Source organism: Vulpes vulpes, chromosome 13 (assembly GCF_048418805.1).
Source record: "Vulpes vulpes isolate BD-2025 chromosome 13, VulVul3, whole genome shotgun sequence".
Taxonomy (NCBI): Eukaryota; Metazoa; Chordata; class Mammalia; order Carnivora; family Canidae; genus Vulpes; species Vulpes vulpes.
The window spans coordinates 88,004,019-88,027,354 of NC_132792.1; the positions used below are offsets into that span (position 1 = coordinate 88,004,019).

Sequence of the window (23,336 nt, forward strand, 5' to 3'; positions counted from 1 at the left end):
GAGCCCAGGGAGGAGAGAGACATGCGGGGGAGAAATGGGAGCCGGCAGTGTCTGGCAGGGGGTGGATATAGTTTGGGTGCCCACTGAGTAGGAGCTGTGAGGAGACGCTCAGTCAGTAGGGAAGAAGGCCAGCAGTGGGCCGTGGGGCTGGACGCCGGCCGGGAAGGAGGGCTGCTTCTCCATCATCAGAGACGCGATGGTGAGGGCATGCAGGGGCTGTCGGGAAAGGCCAGTGGGGTGCGCAGGCCTGGAGTGCGCAGGCACCTGGAGCTGGGCCACTGGCTTTTCACTGGAAGAAGCAGCAAGGCTGAGGAGGAGCCCATTGGCTCCGAGCAGAGGTGATGAATTATAAAGCCCCAAAGTGGGGCCTCGAAGGAGGCTGGACTTTCCCTTGAGAATTGAGGACCCTCAGGAAATGGCAGTAGGGAGTGTGTGTCCATCCTCCCCCAGCACCCAGTTGCTGGTGAGGAAAAAGAGCAGCTGAGTTACCACAGGCTCCTCGAGAATTTGGTGATTTGGGAGGTGTGCAGCAACACTTTTAGAGAAAGTGGCTCTAAATCTGAGTGGTTCCTAATCTAGTTTTGAGAGCCATTTTTTGAAGACAATTCCTACTTTCCTGATACCTGCATTTCTTCATTCAGTTATTTATTCACCCAACTCCGCAGACGCTGAGCATGTGCCAGACCAGTGGGCAAGTCCAGCGTCCCGGCCAGTTACCCGTGGAGCCATGATGGGAGCTCAGGCAGCCAGCTCCAGCTGCACTCGCCAACCCAAGTGGGTTGTCCTTAATCTCAAATCTCTTACCTTCCTCCGCAATCAGGGTGGCAGTGGCTGGGTGGGGTGCAGGCTGCCTGGAGCTTCATCATCATCACATCAACATGAGTCACGTTAACTCCAGTCAGCCCCCCAACCCTTCCTGCACCTAGCACAGATCTTGAGAGAAGCCACAACTCAGCATTCTTCCAGATTGTACTGTCCAATAGAAATACAACTCCAGCTGCATGGGAGCTGGAACTTTTCTAGCAACCACGTTTAAAATAACAAAAGAAACAAGAAAAGTTCATTTGAATGGCATTTTCTTTCACCTGATATATCTGAAATACTATTTCAACTTGTAAATCAAGATTTAAAAAAATTAAGGGCATATCTTACCCTCTAATTTTTTTGTACTAAGTCATCAAAATTCAGGACACATTGTACACTTGTGGCACATGTGGCCATGGCTGCTTTGTGGACAGTACACAGATCTGGAACAGGCAGCGTTCTTCATTCCACTTCTGATTCCATCGATAAGCTCCCTGGGAAGTCTCTGACATTTCTGTGCTTTGTCTCCCACATTCGTATAAAATCAGTAGAGAAGAAACATGTTTGTGATGAAGAAGAACAAATAACCCGGACCTTAAAGCACTCTGCCGATCCAAGTGTATGGGTTCTAAATAATAGGGTTATGAAGAGACCAAACATGTACAGCAAACAAACCACCCCACGTGTTTTATTTACTAGCTGAGAAGTTACGGGTAGGAACCGGCCGTGGGCCGAGTGCCCGCGGGAAACTGAAAGCCTGCTCGTGTGTGTCCCCATGCAGGCATCGCGTGGCTGTCTCGCTGATGGTGCTCGGTCTCCTCTTGTGTGTTTCGCTTTTGTGTTTGAGGAACCTGGAGGTAAACAAACAGAAATGAGGGGGGACTGAATCCAACCCGGTCGAATCAAGAGAAGACAAGACAGCATGACCACCCTAAGCCTGTTAAGAACAAAACCTGAAACTAGGGGATCATGGGAAGAAGCAGTTGCCAAGTGTGAAGCCCATTCTGAACATTTCCATGCGCCGCACCCCTCCCCCCCCCCCCCCCCCCAGAGGCCAGGACTGGAGCACAGTGCTGCAAGCAGAGTAACTTCCCAGTAAGCGCTGGGTAAATTGAGGAAAGTCAGTCGGTGACTGTCATGGTACAGTAAGTGAGAAAAACATAATTGGATATTGGGACCCATTGCAATTTTATTTTTTACTTCCTCCTTTTTAGAGCAAAGAACACAGTAGAATTGCTACTCCTTTCATTGAGGAGAAGGTTGCTTGTGGAATGGGTCTCTGTAGTTAGTGGGATTAAAAATAACTGGAGGCCCAGCCATGCAGCCTCTGGTTACCATTTATGACTTGGTGCAGTTTTGTGGCATGCGCTTTTGTGAAGAAACAGCCATATTTTTAAAGAACATTTCCATCAAGGGAAAACTTTGTGGGAGTTGAGCAGAAATTGGAAGAACAAGAGGGGCAGAGAAGAAATCAGGGACCTACGTTCATGTTATTTTCAGATGAATTAAAATCCTTTTGTCTGGAAATCCTTTTAGACTCTTTGAAGTCAGTGGAATGGGGAAGCAGAAGATGCTTGTACCATGTTATTCATCTGTTTAGTCATTACACCTGAGAGGCAGCCTTGAGTCACACTGCATCCACAACCAGACCAGTCTGGCTGTCCCCAAGGACTTGGAGAAGAGAGCCCAGCTAGGGTTTTCCTCTTCAAGAGCAGATGGCACTTGCCGTTGAGACTCATGTCTCATCAGAGAGTCTGCTGGGTTCTAGCAACTTATTGCCTCTGCAAGAAAGTTAATGACGTAATGTTTTTGGAGATGGAACTGTTTCTTTCCGCCTCTCTGAGTGCTGCTAAATGGATTCAGATCCATGGCCAAGTCCCCTGGTACTCTAGTTAGGGCCTCTCTTACCCTAGAGCTGGACATGCAGCTGAACATGCAGGCCACGGGAACTTGCAAGTGCTCCAAATCTCAGACTGCCTCGGTTGAAATCATTAAACACATCGAATATATTTTTTAAATTCATAAAACTCAAACACCCAGAGAGAGAAAAATAGTAGCAAAGATCTTCTTACAACCAAACTGTTCTACAAATGGCAAACTACTGAGGTGACAAGTATTACAAGCTCTGTTTTCTGGAAAGGGAAAGACGTCTTAAGTGTAGGGATAGCTTTCTTTATTGTCACTCACACATTGGTGTTAGAGGCAAAGCCAGGATTACACATGTGTTTCATCTTCCGACGTAAAAGGCAATTTGATTAATTAAAATATTAAAACCTCTAGTAGGAGGGCCCCTTTTGCAGGCTAAATTTTCTTGACTGACTTTTAGGGGGGTTGGGTAGGAATCTTTGCTGCATCGAGGCAGTGTAACTGGGAAGCACCCCATATCCCTCAGCAGTGTCAGATGGACACTGGGCCTAGTGGCTGAAGTACATAGGTTACCCAGTTTGGAAGACCCTTTCTATCTTGTGTTCATGGTGGACATCCTTTTCTAATCTAGAAGCCTCTGTTTACTCAAAAAGCTGCAAGACCAAATGATCTGATCCTTTTTATTTGATAATAGTTTCTGAAGACAATAAATACCTTCATCATAGGCTTATGCTTTTTGATTTATTAGCAAACATTCAGGGAATATTGAATGTGACATGAGCTGTGCTGGGCTTGGTAAAAAGTTAAAATCTGTGTGTTCACATTTCATAAAAATGTATGCAGATTTTTAAGTGGATATTTTCAAAAGTCTAATTTTATGCACAGAATTTAAAATAATGCAAATCACCCCCACATTTTAAAAGTCTGTCAAGAGCCACATAATTTCAAAGCTGGCAGGCTGAATGCATTTTAACAGTGTTACTCGGTTGCTGTACATTGGCACCAGTTGTGCCTGGGCAACGGATGCCCTAGCCGGCGTCAGCAGTGGCCAGGGATCCCACGTTCATTTCCTTATACTAGGATTCAGCACATGATTTTGGTGACCACTACACTGTCTTTCCAGGACCACTTGGGTGTGAAATCTGAACAAGGCCTAAAGATCCTGAGTTTCAGTCTGAATTTTAGCTTTCATGGGCTTGAGGCATATCCAGCCACACTAGCTTTGGAAATTTTTTATGTCCAATTTTTCGTTATTACTAGAACTTAAAATATCTTTATATCTTACATTAAAAAACAAAATTCAACTTTAAATTTTAAAGATCTCACTGGCTTTATTTAACCATTTGTGAATTGAACAGCATCCCGTCTAGCAGATAGAAAAAAGCTCTGAGGAGCTATATACAAAGCAGGAGATTTTTATAGGCAGAAAGGAGCAGGGATAAGAAAAGAGCAGATTGTTTTGGGTAAGGTCGCCCTTTGGGGGATGGCAGGGATCTGTCAGGCAGATTACCTCACAAATGCTCACTAGGAAATTCTAGACTGACTGGCTAAGATTACATTCCTGGGAGAGGTTGAAACTGGGATTAGGTTATGTATTAAGTCTTGGTTTGTTGATGCAGGGCTGAACACAAATGACTCCATTTAGAGCTTGTCTATTTTTTAACAAGTTTGTAAAAAGTAATGTAATACCAAACGTATATTGAGCACTCATTATGTACCAGGAACTGTTCTAATCTCAACAACTCAGTAAGATATAAATCTTATTACCCCATTTAAAAAAAAAAAAAAAAACTTGATACAGAGAAGTTAAGTCACTCAGCAACAATGTGGGCACTAGGATTCACAAACAGGCAAGCTGATGTGGACCCTATCCTCCTCCCCATGCCATAGTCCTCTGAGGCAAGCCCTTCCTCGCATTCTCTCAGCTAGACATGAAAATCTCACCCCCGAATCGTCAGCTTTGGAAGAAATTGGACCTGGTAAATGGTACAAAGAAGGCAAGACAACCACTCTCCAGAATGCATTCCCTCTCTTTTGTTACTGCTAGAAAATTCGCCTTGCAAGATGTTAATTTCAAATATGCATCATCCCCTTATAGAGCATCAATCCTGACCTCAAGGAACTTAAAATCAAATTTAGAGTAGAACTTACCATTCAATGAATGGTTATGATACACTGGGGACTACACCACGCCCTTATGTGCGTTCTCCTTCCCCACCCCCCAACAGCTCTGGGCGATACATGTTCTCAACTCCAGTCGTACCTTTGAGTTGGCAGACTGGTTATTCCAAACTCCCTGCTCACAGACTCCCTCCTTAACCTCCCTCATATCTATTTGAGCCTGAAAACTCAACTTTCAGGCTTTCCATCTCATTTTATAAAGTTGATAATAGGGCAGCCCAGGTGGCTCAGCAGTTGAGCGCCGTCTTTGGCCCAGGGCCTGATCCTGGAGACCCAGGATTGAGTCCCACGTTGGGCTCCCTATGTGGAGCCTACTTCTCCCTCTGCCTGTCTCTCTCTCTCTCTCTCTCTCTCTCTCTCTCTCTCTCTCATAAATGAATAAAATCTTTTTAAAAAAAATAAAATAAAGCTGATAATAGTGAAAATATTATCCGAGCTCAGCATGTAACTAGTTCTGGCAAGCATTCCCCAAAACATGAGATTGTAAGTAAACAGACAAGAGCCCGTATACCCATGAGAACTCAAAGCCAGGTAAGGAACTGGCAACCCAGCAGGTTGGTTGTAGACCTTTCCCCCTGCCATGAGAGGACTCACTCTGTCATATAGAACATATTCCCCATTAAGTCCTGTTCATCCTTTGAAAAATCTGGCTTTTACCTCCCTTCAAACAAATAATTCAATTTAACAGAAGCACAGTTAACTGAACTCAAAAAACCATAGGCAGCTTTTGCCTGAGTTCAAGCGCGCAACATACAGCTCGAGCTCCCTACGGGTAGTTGTAACCTGAAGGCCATCTTGTTACTTGAACTGAGCGAAGGGTGCCATCTTCCAGGACCAGGAACCATGAGAAGCGGGGTTCAGAGGAACCTCCGTGCTGTTCCGTGCTGGCCACCAAACCTTCGATATATTTCCAGATGGACCCCTCAGCACCCAAGGCAATTTGCTTCCAGAATACAATGTGGAAAATGTTCTTGCTGGAGAGCACAATGGTTCTTTTACATTTGTAATGCCTTCGGCCTTTATTTGTGAATCACAGAAATCTAATCACCGTCACTCCACATCTTTGTACCTCCAAAACAACATGTATTAATGTGTCCTTTTAGAGTCCTATACATTTTGGAAAGTATATGTGATTGATTTACCCAGGGTTTGAGACACGGATCTGATTTTTTTTTTTTTTTCCTAAGTCCATGCTATTTCAGCAAACACAACCAATTGATTGATGCAGTGATTCTTTTTCAGAATAAAGCCGGGCTTTGGCTCAGGTCTTAATCCCTATGAGCACATCGCGTTAACTCCCTGTTGCCCAGGAAAGCCCTTGGCGACACTGTGGCTTTGACCACAGACTTGCTTGGGGACACTTCTGCAGTGAGTTTTTAGGGTTTGTTTGGTACATGCTCCTTGTCCAACCTGACACCTTCCTTAAAGAACATCTACATTTGTAAACATACCAGCTTTTCAAGGAAGGTGTGAAGTTTTGCTTCAGAACCGGCAGCTGAACATACTGTTGGCTGAACTACACGGAGGGAGATAACCTATTTACATACTAAAAAGGTCAGTGTTGGACAATCAGCATTTAGAGATGAATTGGCTGCTGCTTGCAACTGGAGCATAAGAATTTGGGAGAAGGCCGCAATTTTGCTGTCTCTTTATCTGTGCAGACAGCAAGCATTGGTAAATACGTAGGCTGTCTGTGCCAAGCAGCTAGGGTGGTGATGGATGGGTCCCTTCCTAGTTTGGAACCTCTGATTACAAGTGGGGATGTGACTATGTGTCCATGCAAAATGCAGGTCAGCCTCACCTACTAAAAACTGTAATTAATTTGAGGTAGAAATATTTGCATAATAGCTTTTCAGACTCTTAGTAAAATACCATCATAACAGACTTTAAATTATGTGGCTACTGCTTACTTAACTGTCATTTGCATCAGGAAAGTAGACTTTTAGATGGCTTAAAACAATTTTTTGTGGTCTTTCTTTTCAAAGTATTTTAAAATATCAACAGCTTTATTTTGCTAATGTGATGAAAGTATCTTTAAAAATGGCATTAAAAAGGCATGAATTTTCTCTGAAAACTCTATGTTCTTTTTCCTTATCCATTTATACATTCAAAGCAAAATAATTAGGGAATTGAGGTCTATGGCGCCCATCTAAATGTTGGGAATATAACATAAGAATCAAGTCACTGTTGAAGGTGGCCAATGAGTTCTGGAAGCCTGGGGAGAAGTAAGAGGCAGGAGAGAGGTCTGACTTCCCTTGGTGATAACAACCAATCTTGAGCAGGGAAGCAGCCATTGCCCTTCGTGTCTTAGAACCAGAGCTCATTCAGAGCTTTTGCTCTGAAAAGAGAGCGCCCATTTAAGAGTTCCTGTGTCAGGGCCATCACATCTCCACTGCGGCTGCTCCCCAAGTCCCAAGGGGTCGTCGTGGCTTTCTGGGAACTAGCACAGCAGCTGCCACCAACATCCTCATAGGGACCCAGTACTGCATTCCACATTCATTGTACCCTGGGGGACTTGTCAAGCCAGATGTGGCCCTGGGTTCATGGTGCCTTTGGAGACAAATGAAGCAGCTTCCAGGAAGAAGTCGTTCTTAGTGCGCACACACAACCCAGATGCGTCGGTGTGCTGATCCACTTAATAGTTCTGCACTTCCTCTGACTCCTGATTTAAAGAGAGAGGAGCCAGCGACAGTGACAAGCTAGCTCTTGGTTGGCATCAAACTGTCTCATAGAGATTATTTGACCTTGCTCAGCAGATAGCCAGAGTCATCCAGGCCATATATAACATCTGTTTCTCATCATGACCCTTGCTTTGAAACAGAGCAGTGGCATGGCCTGCACCAGGGGACTCCTCCTGGTGATGATGCCAAGCGACGGGAGCACCAGATTTCCCGCTGAGTCTGCACTTTTCCTATCCTGGCCCTGGCCACCTGGGAGGAGGGGCTGACCTAGGTGGTGTCTGCTAATTGGCCCCGCATGTGTACTTCACTCAACCTGCCTCTCTTTCAGAATACTCGGCTGAGCAGACCCAGCAGGCTCTCCACCAGTCGGTCTTCATGTCCTCTGTGTCAGCCCACCCTTTCCGGGACCTTCCTCTTGGCAGGGAGCAGCACTGCAAGCTGCTTCCAGGTGTGGCCAACATCCAGGCAGGCGAGGTGGCCCGATGGACAGTGGAGGAGGTGAGCGGGGCTGCTCTGGGGCCCTGGGTGGACCAGACCCTGTTGCTGAGAATTTCTCTCGGGGCATGAAATCCACTGCATCAAATTTAAATTTAAGAGCCGTACTTAAGGGAGAATGCAGGCCTGATTTTGAGGAAGTCAGGGAAGACCAGTTGGTTTTGGGCCCCAGTGGTATCCCAGACCTGCCTCTGTTCTCCATCACCGTGGGCCTAGGGCCAGTTTCAGTAAAGGGGCCCAAGCCTCCAGACCTGCATCACAGTCTGATTTGGGGGAAGCACATACATATAAGCATCCTCCACTTGCACCCTGGCAACCCCTTCCTAAGCAGCATCTTGTCTGGGGAGCAGCCACCACAGGGTGGTCTGTCCTGTGCTGAGGGGCTCCCTTTGGCTCCTATGGGGCCACAGAGGGTCCACTGGTCCTCAATACTGAGCAGCTCTGTGTGGCCATTTGTCCACTCAAAGTCACAGATGGTCTGTTAACCTTAGGTTTGTGTTTAATGTGAGTTAGATCACAGCACTGCAGAAGATGCTGTACGCATGAGAAAACTGATCCAACTTTAGTATCACTGTGCATTACCATGTTGGTTTTCATAAGGACCAGGTAAGTCCCGGTGCTTGCTGTAATGCCATAGAAATGCTTCATATGTAAAGCAGTGTTCTTTTAAGGAATACACTCTTTGACATGTATTTTAATAAAGGCATCATTTCCACTAGTCAGGCCTTAATTAATTTTTTTAAATGAAGGAAAACCCCAGGGTCACTCCGAGGATGAGATAATGGTGGAGCTGAAGTTAAATTCATTGCAAAATGTTCATTGAGCACTTCTGCAATCAGCTTGACTTAACCTCAGTTTAAGCCTTCCTTTCCAGCCCTGGACAAGGAGCAGGTGACAAAGGCCATGCAGAGGCTGGAGGTCTCGGGCAGGTCTGCTATATCCACCTCCTCGCAGGCACCTCCCAGAATCTCCCTGGTGGACTGCCCTGCCCAGCAGCAAAGGCTGACAGCTCTTCCTCAGCACACCCTGCTGCCCCACCTCCCCTTCCACTATTTCCAAGTGCCCCTAGAGTCCTGATGATGGAGTGTTGGCGGAGTTTTCTCCAGCCAGTGGTGACTAAATGTGTTCCTGTTCCTGAAAGAGTATGTGGAGCCTGCCACCTACCCCTCCTCAAAGAATTTTTACCAGTTTACAAAGCGTGCAGCAGCTTCATGATGAAGCCAACTGAATTAAGACCTATTGTGCTCTGTAATCCAATCATGTACAGCTCTGGCCTTGTAACAGCACTGTGCAGAATGGGGAGCTTAGTGGCAAGTCATTCATTCCTGACTTGCAAGCCATTCATTCAAGGTTCTACCAACTTTTAAATTAGGCTGACAATGGCTTCTCCTCCCCTGCATCGTCAACATCGTGCTTATTAGAAAGATGTCTTGGGGAGGGCAGCCACCTGCGTCCAGCCCAGCCCTACATGCACAGAGCAGCTGAGTCCTGAGAGTGGGTGAACATGGTAGAGACACAGAGCTCTGGGGGTGTCTCTGCCTACCTTAACATGATCCCTGGCTCCTCAAAGTCCTTGGCATGCCTTAGGACCTGCGTGGGCAGTCCTCCCTGCCTTTCCAGCCCTACCTCCCACCATGCCCCCCATGGTTCTCCCACCCTGGGCTACCATGCCCTCATGGCGTTCTCACACTGGCACAGCTGCTAACCCTGCCTCAGGTCACCTTTCCTTCTGCCTGAGGCCACTCCAGCCATCAGCACAGTGCTCACCTCCATGCTCCCATGTCCTCAGTCTTCTGCCACTGACCTACACTCACTTGTCTGCCCCCTCACCAGATGAGTAGAGACCTTTCACTCACTTGGCATGTCTCTTGAGAATTTCTCACTATGCCTGGCACTTATTAGATAAGCCAGTAATGTTTGTTGAATGAGTGTCAAATGACAGGGGCATCATGAGCTGGATTTTGAAACAAAAGGGGAACATACCCAAGCAGAGAAGAGAAGGAAGCCATTGCTGTCAAAAGGTAAAATAGAAGGTCACATGGGAGTGAGTATGACATATACAGGGATGGCCAAGGTACAGCACATCCTTTACTAACATCCATAATGACAGTGAACATTATTAATATACTGAGAGTAAGGCAAGTACTCTTTTCTGTTGCCCATTTTGAGGCACCTAGAGACTAAGTCACTTCTTGGGGCCTCACAGGCAGAGCCAGGCCCGGAGCTGACATCTTCCCCACCAAGCGCCGTGTGCGCGTGGGGGCACAGAGTGGCCTGTGTGAGGCCAGGCACTGGCAGGCTTGTCACTTCTCAGTATGAACCACCTGAGCGGTTCTCACGCAGAAAGTCACCTGTGGAGACGGTGCTTCGTGGGCATGTGAATGGCACTCATCTGCAGAAGTATGAGAAGAGGCCTCGGAGGGGAGGGAGCTATCAGGGAGCATTGCCACACTCCTGGCGTAGAATCATCTCTGCCTGCACTGAGCGCCACGTGGGAAGAACCACTGGAAGTCAAAGTCGGCTGACATTTTTTAGTTGACAGCACTAAAACAACACAGTGAACCAGATTAGATACTGAAGATGAAGAAGTGAAATGAGCCAAATGTGACTCCATTTGTTTACGACCTAGGATGACAATATGTGAGTTGGAGAGTTCATCTGAAAGAACAGGAAAGTCGTGGTGCCATCAAACGAAATGAAACTTCTGGGGGAAAGAGCCAGTTTGGGGGCAAGGAGATAAGATGGTGAATTAAATATGGGATATCTTGAGTGAGAGGTCCCTGTGAATTACATTATAGCAATGGATGTGCAACACCTATTCTGGAGGGTAGAAATACCAAATGGAGTGTCATTATTGGATGGGGGGCCCTGAGTGAGCCCTCATTGAAGACATGGTCATCCAAGGAGAGCTGCTAGGGATGGAAGTCAGTGGGGACCACAGTCGGGGAGAGAGTGTCCACAAAAGAGAAAAGTCAAGGGAAGGCAGGTGGCGAGGGTTCCATTGGGTAGGGCCTATGTCAGATGTAGCTCAGGACTCCTAGTTGGAACTGCAGGACTAGGCTTCGGGGTGGGGGTGAGAGTGGAAAAATGTGTACAATATGTGTATTCCTTGAACGTCTCAAGAGGACCATCATCCAAAAAGAATAGAACCTCTGTTTTAGGAACATTAAGTAATGACTGGGAAGTTTAGGGGCCTCTGGTCTGGTGAGTCCCAAGTCTGGCACTGCAGGAAAGCAAGGGCTTGGTGGATGAAGAAAGGCAGTGTTTGTCACACTGCAGGTCTCACTGGGACAAGGAGGGACTCACCACGGGGGAGACTGAGGATGACTGAGGATGCCATCAAAGACTAAGAGGAGGCTAAGGTCACAGTCCCTGAGTTCTCTGTAGTGGATACACATGGAACACCAGCTCTTTCATGCTGAAAGAGGCCTTAGAATTTTCTAGACCTAAAGTAAAACGACCATCTGTGATGCTGTCTTCATAAAGCTTCCTGTCGTGATGCTTCCATAACCATGACTTCCCTCAAGGATGCATTTCAGAGAAAGTTTGGCTTATCCCCTAATGCTTACTATATCATCTTGAAATCCCCCTAACTAGATGCCCTTGAGGACAAGGAGCACATCCTAAATTCCCTTCTATATTCTCACACTCCTGTAGCACATTTTCTGGAACCAAAATAGGTCCCTCAAGAAGAATCCTGGATGGGGTGAGAGTGTGGGCTCTGTGACGGTTCTATTTGTATCTTTGAAAATAAGGCATCCCTCAGATGGGTTTGGCTGAGGGGGCATTCCAGTGAGTACCAACAATAGAGTTGTGACTATTTTAGACACTGCATTAAAAATGGGAATGGGCAGTACGGATTTGAAAGGGCAGCGCAGGGCAAGAGGAGACAAAGGAGGGTGCTGTTCCTTTGTGTTTGGTTCTCATTAGGCAAAGTATTGGAAGGAATCATAGGAGCCCAAGACAGGATACCCTGAAAATGGACATGTGTGTATCCTTGTGTCAAGTGCCACTCAGGGAGACTGAAGGCAGGAGTCTGTCTGTGGCGCAAGAGGAAGAGCAAGAATGCTTCCTTTTGTCTGCTGTCCTGGCCTGGGAGGAAGTCCTCCATTCTGCATTATGTTACCTGTGAAGAAAAGCCAGCACCGGGCCTTTGTAAGATTGCCCAGAGCCTGGGAGCTGGCTTTTAACTCCTTTGTCGCTGTGGCTGTTTCTGGGAGAGCAGAGTTTTTCAAAGCACGGGTAGGCTTGTGAAGTCAATTTCATGGTTCTAGAGATGAGAGGAAAGACCAATACTGTAGTAAGGGTAATTATCTTGTGAAACCTTTGTTAGAAACGTGTGGGTATGTGCACACACTCAAGTTACGGTCAGTGCGAAGTGTATTTCTTACTCTGGGCCATGGAAATGTTCCATAAAGGAATATTAGTGCTTAAGAGTAGAAACTAAAATATTTTTATATCTCCAGTAAAGTATCTTGCCCAGAGTAGGTGCCTGACAAATGTGTGAGTGAATAAGTAGGGAGGTGGGCTTTTATGCAGTACCCTCCTGCCAGGTGTGCGTGGACACATGAGGGCAAGAGGTGACATGTTGTGGGCACATTAGAGCCACAGGTATGGCTCATGTATGCTCGGTGCACCTATGGGTACTTTGATTCCTTACAACCAAAAATGCTTCTTAAAGCAGCACGTATACATCTCCATAGCCTCCACCAAGAGTGCCCTAAGTGTCCATTAATTTTGAAAGATGGCGGTCACTTTAAAAGCAACCTTTCCACAGAAGGGAGTGTTTTGAAAAATTCAGGATACTGGTAATTAAGCATAGCAGCCTTGTACAAGCAGGCCCTTAAAAAAAAAAAAAAAGACAAATAACAAGTTCCACTGTTAAAAAATTAGACCCAGGCTGGAAACATGGTCCCCAGTGGACTCGGAGCCGGTAATCAGGCCCACTGCTCCAGGCTCAGCAGAATGGAGAACAGCACCACTCGGAAAGATTGAAGGGAGCCGCAGCCCCGCTGAAGGAGACAGGCCTTCTGAGTTCCAGGAGAATGCCAGGAAAAGTAGGTCGCTGGGGGAAGTAAGTTAGGGAAGTAATGGGCTCATCCGAGAGCTGGCCACAGGGTCATCTTTCTTGGTCTCTCCAAACTGCTGTGTCATTCCCAAAATTAACCTACTCAGTGTCCTTCCAAAATAAAGCTGACCTTTCACCATGGGCTACCCTACTCCTGAGAACTTGGGGAATCAAGCACATGTCGGCCTCCACAGCACGTGTACTTCTTGGAACCAAGGTGGGGATTGGTGGTCCCCAGGCTCCCACAGCAGCGCCATCGCCTTACCGAGCAGACACGTCCACACGGCCACCTTGGCTCAGGCAAACAGATGCCAGTTTTCTGTTTCATAGAGTTCACACCAGTCTGACTAGTTCATATTTACCACAGACTTGAATAGATAATCAGAGGATTCTTAAGGGGAGAATGGGAAGGAGGCTTTCTGATAGTACTCTACAGTGTGTTAGAGCTCCCCACTTGATGTTTAAAATTTGCAGCAAAATGGGCTTTCTGTTAAGCCTCAAAATATAATGTATTCTTGGAGGGAATAAATACTAACAGCACTGAATAATGGCACTGAATAATGATCAAGCTAGGCCTTTGGATATTTTTTAATTCTGGCCAGAAAAGTCGGCCTCAGTGGATTTCATGGAACTTGGTTTTGACTTTGGAAAAGGACAGATTGAATAGAATCAGACTCTCTTTCCAAAGAGGCAGAGGATTTCAGACACAATGGTGAGGCAACTGAGACGAGGCGGCCCCGCCATCAGGGAGCTGAGGCAAGGAGGGCTGTGCAGGGCCCAGCTAAGGGCTGCCCAGCTGCCTGGGCTACTCCACTTCCTCTCTGGCCCGGCATGAAAATTATTCCTGTTAAAGACTCCTATCTACCTCTGACATGGACAGTGACTTCTTGGCTAACAATACTGAGGAGGAAGAATGTGATTCTTTCTGTTTGTCCAGAAAAGGACATTTTAACTTCTGCAGACCATCAAAGCAACACACGACGCCTATGCTGTGAATGGAAGTACCTGGAATGTGTATTTTAAAAAGACCATCTCTTAAAACACTTCTCTTTGTCTGTGGTCGCCCAGGCTCCTTATTGTTGGCATGGCTTTCCCACAGGAGCTAGTGATTGAGATGTGACAAAATGTATGTCTTCTGCTAATTCTTAGTCCTACTTTTTTAGTGTTCCTGCTATTCAGCCTCTTTCCCTGTGAAAGAGCCATCTCAGGAAAACCTTCCTTTAGAGCAGTGGCTTTGAACCAAGGAAGATGTAGGCAACATCTGGACACATTTTTGGCTGTTTTTTTTTTTTCCCCAAAGCAGCATTTATTTACCCACTGAATTATAAAACATTTAATTTAGAAGTCTGGCATTTCATAATCACCCATCTTGATTGACGTGGGCTGACACACATGGCGGTCAGGATACACAAGGACAATAGCCAAGGAGTTACAAAAAATAAATCCATGATTCTTAAACAATCACAACCAAAAAAAAAAAAGTTACAGGTATCAAAACTTTAGATGCATTGCATTGAAAAAGAAGGTTTGTGCATGTCATAATTTAAAGAGGCAAAACAAGACGCTACTAAAACCTCATGTTAAACAGTTTCTTATAAAGTTGATGGAAAGGAGCAAGTGGTCTCTTTATAATCAGCTTTCCTTAACAGTTTTCCGTTAGCTGAAGAGGTGGGAAGGGTGAATTCATTTTTTGCATGCACAAGATGTTCTGCATCTGTGCATGCATTATATGTACAATGTTGGAGGGGATGCAAGTAGCACCTGGTAGGTAGAGGCCAGGGTCCCCGCTAAACACCCTGCAATACCCAGGGTGGCCCCACAGCAAAGAATGATCATTCCCCACCAGTCAATAGTGCTGGCATGAACAAAGCTGCCCTCCAACATCTTTCCTGGACTCTGCTTTTGATTCCTTTGTTTCCACACCCAGTGTGGGCAGATCTCAGGATTTTACCTCACAGGGCCTCCTGCTTCTGCTCTGGGCTCTGTCCCATGCGGAGTGTCCAGGGCCTTTTCTCCGCTGGAGAGCTGCAGGTGTCTCCCAGTGACGTCCTGCCCGGGCCTGCTCACACTGCTAGATCGTCTCTCAAGATTTCTCTTGCACCAGGGTCCTAAGCCCTACCTTCACATGAGAATCACCTGGGGAATCTAGAAATGTATGCCTAACACTTGGCCTGATCCAGCCTGATACTTCGGAGTCTCTATGGCCTGAGCCACGCCATCATTCCTGTTTAAAGGTGTCCAGGTAATTTCAAGGTGGGGCCAAGAGAGAGAACCGCCCCTCCAGGGCTCCTTGCTGCCCACACCCGGAAACCACACTGCCACCACCTCAGCCCTCGCCTTTACCTACGTCTCCCCTTCTGCTCCGAAGTTCTAGTCAAACTGGACTTCTCACTGCTGATGACTTGAGCGCTATGCAGCCGGCTTGTGGCCTGGCCCCTGACGCTCTGTGCTGAGGTCTTCTCCACTTGTCCAGCCCAAATCCCCCCCGCCCCCCCCCCCCCGGTGGAAACACTGCCACCCAGCGGTGTCTGTCTCAGCTCCCACCTCCCTGGTGCTGCCTTAACTCGGTTCCCATCTGAGATGCCATTTGTCCCTGCTAGAAGCCTTTCCACCTCTCTTCTAGAACTTCGCGCATGGGAGCAGTGATCAGTAAGCCATCCTCACTCACCATTTTCTGTTAATCCTCCCCCTCTGATCAAACTGTAAACTCGTTGGAAGTTCACGCGTGCCCTGCTCACCGGTCCTGCCCTCCCAGCACCCAGCAGGGGTCTCACATGTCGCCCGGGTCAGACGTACCTGGCCAGAGAGCAGCCTGGAACAGGGGACCACACCCACTTCACAGTGTCCCAGGCCCTAGAAATTCTGAGTCCCTGCTGTCACTTGCCTCACTTACCGTGTCTCTGCAACTTGAGCAGCAGCATTCCAAGGCTCTCCTCAGCTCCCTGCTTTTTAGCCCCTAAGAAGAGCAAATCGTGTTAAGTCAACGAACAGCCTTGGCTCCCGGCAGAGTGGAGCACTAGGGTGCTCCTAGGGCTTGAGGACACCATTTAGTGGCAGCGTGCTGACTGGTTTGGGGGAAAAAAATTTTTTTAATTCTCATCTTCCTGCATTTTGGAAGGATGACTGTAAATGACTCATGGTAAAATACACTTTGTGGCATCAGAGGTGAGTAAAGCAGACACCAACGTGCTGATTGCCCCTAAAAAGAGGTGCTGAAATGTTTGTATTAATTAGAGCTGTGAGGAGACTGGGTGGGTCGGTTAAGGGTCTGCCTTTGGCCCGGCCAAAGTCATGATCCTGGAATGCCAGGATCAAGCCCTGCATGGGCTCAGCGGGGAGTCTGCTTCTCCCTCTACCTACCCTCTCCCGCCCTGCCATTGTGCTCTCTCTTGTGCAATCTCTCTCAAATAAATTAAATCTTTAAAAATAGATGGATGGACAGATAGAGCTGTGAGTCAAGGTTGTGCATACAGGCATCAGGACCCATGTTCGCTCTGTGGGTGTTGGGCCCTGACCACTCTGTAAGCTGGAAATCAACACCCAATGTTCTCTTCTGCAGAGTGTGGGGAGGGTCAGTGTCCACTGCCATCTCCCTTCAGAGAGCCAGAAACTCTCAGGATCCGGGTTGTAGAACATGTTGATCCAAGACCCTGAACTCACCACCTTCTTGTGGGCCTTTTCCATTAGAGGAGAAAGAGAAGGTTCAAGTGCACACAGTTCGGTTGGCACAAGACAGACAAAAATGAAAAACCCAAGACAATTACTCTGACAAACATTATCTCCCAGGTTTGTCAGTGTAGCCTTCTGGCGTGCAATAGGGCCAGATGTTGCCAGAAGTGACCAGCATCCACTTGTCACTTTGGTCGTTGACAGTCTACGATTTATTATGTTTGTTCATTCAACTTTCTAAAAGCATCAGTTGGAAACTCTCAGCAGCTTCCTGCACATATAGCCAGGTCATTGTTTGGTCTAATTAAAAGGAACTTAGGTCTAATTAAAAGGAACTATGTGTGGCTGGACAGGGAGTGGGGGAAAGAGTGGAAAATGAAGTTGAAGAGCATGATTCTCCAGAACTCCGGTTTTGGAGTCTGAAAACCTGGGTTCCAAAGCCATCCCTGGCATTTCTGAGCCATGCATGACCTTCGGCAAGTCATTAAACCTCGTTGGGCTTCAGCTTCATTGTCACTGATGGGGGAATTGGGTTGGCTTAGGTCCCTAGAGTCCCTGTCATTGGCCGGGCCTTGGGGCCACTGAAGTGCCAGGTAGACAGGTCCTGCTCTCAGACAGTCACTGTGAAGACTGCTGCACACGGCCACTTCCTCCTGCCTTCCCTGACCCTCTCAGGATGAGTGGACAGGAGGATCAGATGAGAGAAGATTCCAGAATGCCAGCACCACACACAAGGAGGCTGTCAATGTCCTCATAACAGTAACCCTATGTAGGTCAGCCTGGAAATGAGAGGCCAACAGAGAGACTGGGGGCTGATCTAATTTCTGAGCTGGCAAATGCTTATGTGACTTGATAGTTGATATTTAAATCCCAAGTGTTTGAGGGATCTGAAGTGTATTTTACTCAAATGTTGAATTACTACAACCCAAGAAATTATTTCAGGTGCATGTTTTAAATCAGGCTTTTCATCTCACTCTGTAGGTGGCCGAATTTGTACAGTCTCTTCTGGGCTGCGAAGAGCATGCCAAGTGCTTCAAGAAAGAGGTAAGAAATGCAAAAATTATATGTATTTCCCTACTTCTGGACTCAGAAGTGCTTTGTTTTCATTTACTTCCCTGTAAATAAGAGCAGGAGAAAAGGCTCAGGGCAGGAAAGAGCCCAGCAGAGCAGCGGGCACAGCAGCTTCAGTCTCTGGGCTTTGTCACTGAATGCTGTGGTGCTCGGCCCGTGTGGCCTGCCCAAGAAATAGCCTGTCAGGTGAGGGAATAAAGGAACATGTCAATCAATTCTTATGGGTGCTGTGGAGGCTCTGCCATGATGACTTGAGGCTTCACTGGGGGCAGAATGGAGTCCTGCTAGGAGCCTGCTCCCAGGGAGGAGAGGAAGTTATTTACTTCAAGGGGACAGTGGGACCATCCTATATGTCCCTACTTGGCACCTGCTTCAAGAGGAATGCAGAGAAGCCACAAAATCCTTCTATGGGGTTTCTGCTTCCTACCCTCAGTTGGTTGGAAATGTTCCAAACTACTTAATATTTGTCCTGGAATTAGTAGCTATAGCTCTAGGGACCCCAGAAGAGACTGAACCAGCTATGGAATCATCATGAAGATACAGTGATTATTGTTTTGTTTGTTGTTTTTTTTAAGATTTTATTTATTTATTCATGAGAGACACGAGAGAGAGAGAGAGAAAGAGAGAGAGAGAGAGGCACAGACACAGGCAGAGGGAGAAGCAGGCTCCATGCAGGGAGCCCCATGTGGGACTGGATCCCGGGTCTCCAGGATCACACCCTGGGCTGAAGGTGGCACTAAACCGCTGAGCCACCCGGGCTGCCCTTGGTGGTTATTGTTTATCGTGGCCTTGCCAAGTGCTGGGCCCTGTGCTGAGCACTTTACAATTATTATCCTTGGGTTCTCAAACAACCAGTGAAGAAGCCTGGCCGGAAAGGGGCAGTCAGATTGTAGCCCCCATCCATGTTGTTTCCAGGGCCATCGTTATTGCTCCAGAAGTCTCCAAGAAAACTACCCTCTAGAGCCTCTGGTGTGTAGCACACACTCTCCCTCTCAGGGCATGCATGGTTCAGGGAAAGCACTCTTGCATTTGGGGTCCTGGGCTCCTCAAAGCCCAGCAAGTCCTGCATCTCCAGGGAACTCTGCATTAGGGTCAGTATGGTGGCATTCTGGATAGCTGCCACTGGAAACATGATGTTCACCTGCTCTTCCCCAGCCCAGCACAGCTCCGGTGTGGTTGGCCCCACCTCACACATACGGGCCACTCTGCATCCTGTGATGCCCGAGACCCACCTGGTCCACGGGTCTCTGCACGTCACGATGCTCCAGCTTGGCTCTTAGACCTGCAGCCCCCCAGTGGGCAGATCATTTAGCCTGCCCTATCCTCCCCTCCTCTGTAAAACACAGACTTCGCCAGGGGGGCTTTGAAGATCAGGGGTAGTGTGTTTCAGTGCCTGGGAAAGTCCACAAGTATCCTGTTCTCTGAATGGACGATTCAGCAACAAACACTATCATAAATGCACGGAAGCCTTTTTTTTTTTAGAGATTTTATTTATTCATTCATAGAGACACAGAGAGAGAAAGAGAGAGAGAGAGAGAGGCAGAGACACAGGCAGAGGGAGAAGCAGGCTCCATGCAGGGAGCCCGATGTGGGACTCGATCCCAGGTCTCCAGGATCACACCGCGGGCTGCAGGCGGCACTAAACTGCTGAGCCACCTGGGCTGCCCAAATGAAGCTTTTTATAGCTTTCTTAGATCTTTAATTTCCCACTTTAATTTAAAACTTTAATTGCAAAACTTGGGTCTGTGGGGGATCCTTACTCCTCATCGAGTCATTGACACCAAGGGTTTGCATCACTGATTCACAAAGGTTAGAACTAACACAGTGCTAGGTGCAGCGAAAGGTGTTGCCATAGAAGACCCGTTCATTCTGTCGTCTTGGTTCTAGAACCAGCAAGCTTTCTGAGCCTGTGTGTGTTGAAATAGGTGATGTGAGTGTAGGACCTGCCTACAGTCCCTGAGACTCAAACTCTGAGAGCAGACTGGGCTGTATGGTGGTCACTCACCATCCTGAGAATCTTAGGAAAGCTACTACGTGTCAGGTCACTATGCTTTAAAGGTTAATAAATAAGGGGCGCCTGGGTGGCTTGGTGGGTTAAGCAACCGATTCTTGATTTCTGCTCAGGTCATAATCTCAGAGTCACAAGATTGAGCTCCATGTCAGGCTCTGTGCCCAATGGGGAGTGTCTTTGTCCCTCCCCCTCTTCCTTTGCCCCTCCCTCCCTGCTCGCAGCCCTCTCTAAAATAAATAATCTTTAAAAATTATTAAATAAAACATCTATTTTATATGTATTTTTGCTTATAATGGCATTTCTTATTAAAAAAAAACTTTTTAATGCAGGTCAGTTAAAAGGAGAATATAAAAATAAACCACTACTCCACCAGCCAAATCTGACTTCACTTAACATATAAAGACTTCAAATATTTTCATTATATGCATGTGTACATGTGGTCATGCACATTTAATTTTATGGGTTAGAACCAAGATCTTTCTATGTCATCATGTTGTATTTTGTTGCTTAACAACTCACGAAAAATTTGCCAAATCATTAAGTGTTTCTTTGAGAGGTGAATTTCGGTGACTGCCTGGCACCCCAACCTAGACAATACCATAATTTATTTAATTCTGCTATTTTAGAAATGCTGAACTGTTTTCAGTAGTTCACTTTGTTCTGTCAGGAGAAATTCCTGGAGATTTCCTTGGTGGATGAAAGTAGGTTTTTTTCCTTAAGGTTCATGATACAAATTCAGGCCAAGATTTTTTAAACATAACAATTTTAGAAATTATGCGTGTGTATTGAGTTCATATTTAACAGAGTCGTGGGTAACAGTCCGGAGCTGGGCAGCAGTCGGGCCCAGGTGGGGCGGGGGCCGTCCTCCTGTGTTGCTGGGGAGCTGCAGGGAGGCTGCCACCGTCGGAGTCACACAGCTCAGCACCCGAGGGAACGTCCCCGAGGGTAAACCGTGTTTGTTTATTTCCTCGCAGCAGATTGACGGCAAAGCCTTCCTACTTCTGACACAGACGGACATCGTCAAGGTGATGAAGATCAAACTGGGTCCGGCACTGAAGATTTATAATTCTATCCTCATGTTCAGGAATTCCCAGGACCTCACTGGAGAAGATTCTCTCTCAGGCCAGGAAGCCAGAGGATAAACACACCCCCCGACCTACCGCAGCTCCAGGACCTTCCTCTTTCAGCAATAAAACTGGCCCACACTAATTTAAGTTTAATGTCCCCATGGTCATATCCGTGTTTAACTTGGACCTTTGAAAATGGCTGTGGTGTAGATGTTTCGAGGGTACCGTGGACTGTCCTAGTGCCCACGATGCAGAGGCCGGGGTGTGATTCAGGAACATCATTGTCTTCGGTGGGGCCCTTCCAGCTCTGATGCGTTGCAACAAACAGACCAAAGAAGCCCTCACACACACCTTCAGTGGTTCTCCTTCACCATTAACCATTTTTCAAGCATAAAACTCTCGAGTGGTAAAATATTTAAAAAACAACACTCACAAACGCATTGTTAGTGTTTCACCAGAACGTCTGAGCCAGGCTCAGACTTGCCATCTGGGTGCAGTGAGTCTAAGAGAGGCCTGGTGTTTTAAAAAGACTTTATGTGGGATTTTTGGGTACTTTACTCAGGAAAGTGTGAATCTTTAAAATAATAATAATAATAAGCACATGTTTTCATGATTCATTAATTCTCCTTTTTGTTCCATTAATCATTTCTCGTTTGTGTCCCAGAGCCTCCTGGAATGTGCCCAGGAGCACCAGGGGGACAGCCAGCAGAAGCTGGCAAGAGCCTTCTGAGGCCCCTTCACCAGTGCTCTGAGGCTGCCTGCGGGAGCGTGGGGCGGGGGGCCCCCCTCCTGCCACCCCACACGGGCTGGAGGGCCAGCCACCCACCTGCACTGAACCCCTCCCACCTCCACTCAGAGGAGGCCGCGGAGAACTGGCCCTGCGCCTCCTCCCCACCAGCACGTGTAATAAGGGACTGTGTTACATCCTGATAGAGACGCACTAACAGGGAAGATCTCTGAAGTAGGGAGCTTGGTAGCTGTGATTTGAACAATTCTGATCTCTTGTCAGACCTTACTTGTTTTGTGTAAGTGACTGTACCTGACGCTTCAGTGGAGTCAGCCCCATGATTCTGAAAGACAGTCACCTGTTCATACCTACTGTCAGAGCTGCACCGGCCCCCTGGAAGTAGAGACCATTGTTCTCTGATTCATTAAGAATCTTACGATTGAAGGAAGTTGATTCGGCCTGGAGAGATTCTCAAACTGTAGGTCACTGAAGAAAAAATATTCTCTAAGAGGTGTGCACATATTGCATCTTTTAAAGATTCCCACCCAAATGGAATTTTAATATATTATTGGTTCATGTAAATTTTTATTTTCTGTGGAGTTTTCTTTGCTGTTTATTTTCTGTTTTTTTAGACTGCCATGTACAATTAAATTCCTGCTTCTGCTGTGTTAAAATTATAATATATTTTAAATGATAATAAACATAAAATAAAACCCCCACCTCCATGCCTTAATGAGTATGTTGTAATAACCTATTCCCACAACACAACCTGAGGGCTTTTATCTCAGCCACGGAGGAACAAAGCGCTGCTTGGCATAGCCCACAAAGAAGTCAGCCTTCGAGTATTGGGGATATGTTTCCCTAGGGAAGCAAATTCAGCCGTTAATAACTTGAGAAATTAGGGGCATCTGGGTGGCTCAGTGAGTTAAAGTGTCTGGTGCTTGATCTCAGCCCAGGTCTTGATCTCAGGGTGGTGAGTTCAAGCCCTGTGTTGGGCTCCATGCTGGGTATGGAGCCTAGTTAATAACTTGAGAAGTTAAAGTGGAGATTTTCAAATTAAAAAGAACCTCACAATTGTTCATCATAGAGGCTCCGTGGAAGATCTGAGATGCATGTTTCATATATTTAATACTTGTTGTTTCAACAAAGGATCTAGATTAGAACACACAACACCAAGCCAAATTATAGTGAACTGTCGTGTTCCTAGAAGACGGTGCAATCAGGTACAGCTTGATCCAGGTGTCTAGCCACCTGCCAGACATCCTGACTTGCCACCCAGTGCCTTCACCTTGCCACTCTGGAGAGGTAACTCAGGTGGTCCTGTCCTAGTAGCCTCTCCTGGCTGAACAGAGTAGCGGCCCAACTCAGGAAACCAAAACATCTGACTCTGGCCATTTCTGTGTTAGAGCTTCTCCCACCAGCATGAGTTCGCTGGAGGTGGAGACCCATGAGGCGCAGGTCAGCTCCTGAGCTGGTCCTTGCTGGCCCAGCAGGCTGCCAGCTTCACACCTCACCCCACCTTCCTTCCCTGTCACAGCGTTTCCCTTGTGCCCCCATCCCGTGCTGGACCTACCCTGAGCTCCTTCCTCCCTCCAAGCACACCTTCCTGGGTGTAAGTGGATGCCTCCGCCTGAGCTGTTCCCTCCCCTTCACCCCTGCTGGGGAAGACCCACTGCAGCCCTATTCCCATCATGTG

General features: G+C 47.1%; 1 protein-coding gene and 1 long non-coding RNA gene across 5 annotated transcripts in view; one reads left to right on the plus strand and one right to left on the minus strand.

Moving 5' to 3' along the window:
- Nucleotides 1–22,359, plus strand: part of L3MBTL4 (L3MBTL histone methyl-lysine binding protein 4) — a 446,630-nt gene extending 424,271 nt beyond the window's left edge. For all 4 annotated transcript variants that reach the window (XM_072734933.1, XM_072734932.1, XM_072734931.1 and 1 more), the window contains 3 exons: nucleotides 7,861–8,030; nucleotides 17,746–17,808; nucleotides 20,821–22,359. In XM_072734933.1, the coding sequence (XP_072591034.1) occupies nucleotides 7,861–8,030; nucleotides 17,746–17,808; nucleotides 20,821–20,988 (401 nt within the window). In that variant the 3' untranslated portion in view covers nucleotides 20,989–22,359. The remainder of the gene's footprint in view (nucleotides 1–7,860; nucleotides 8,031–17,745; nucleotides 17,809–20,820) is intronic.
- On the minus strand, nucleotides 1,477–16,065 carry LOC140595215 (uncharacterized). The gene is made up of 2 exons (XR_011996721.1): nucleotides 15,989–16,065; nucleotides 1,477–1,655 (listed from the first exon to the last, which is right to left on the minus strand). It is a non-coding gene; the product is annotated as an uncharacterized lncRNA (long non-coding RNA).
- Nucleotides 22,360–23,336: the final 977 nt, after the last annotated feature.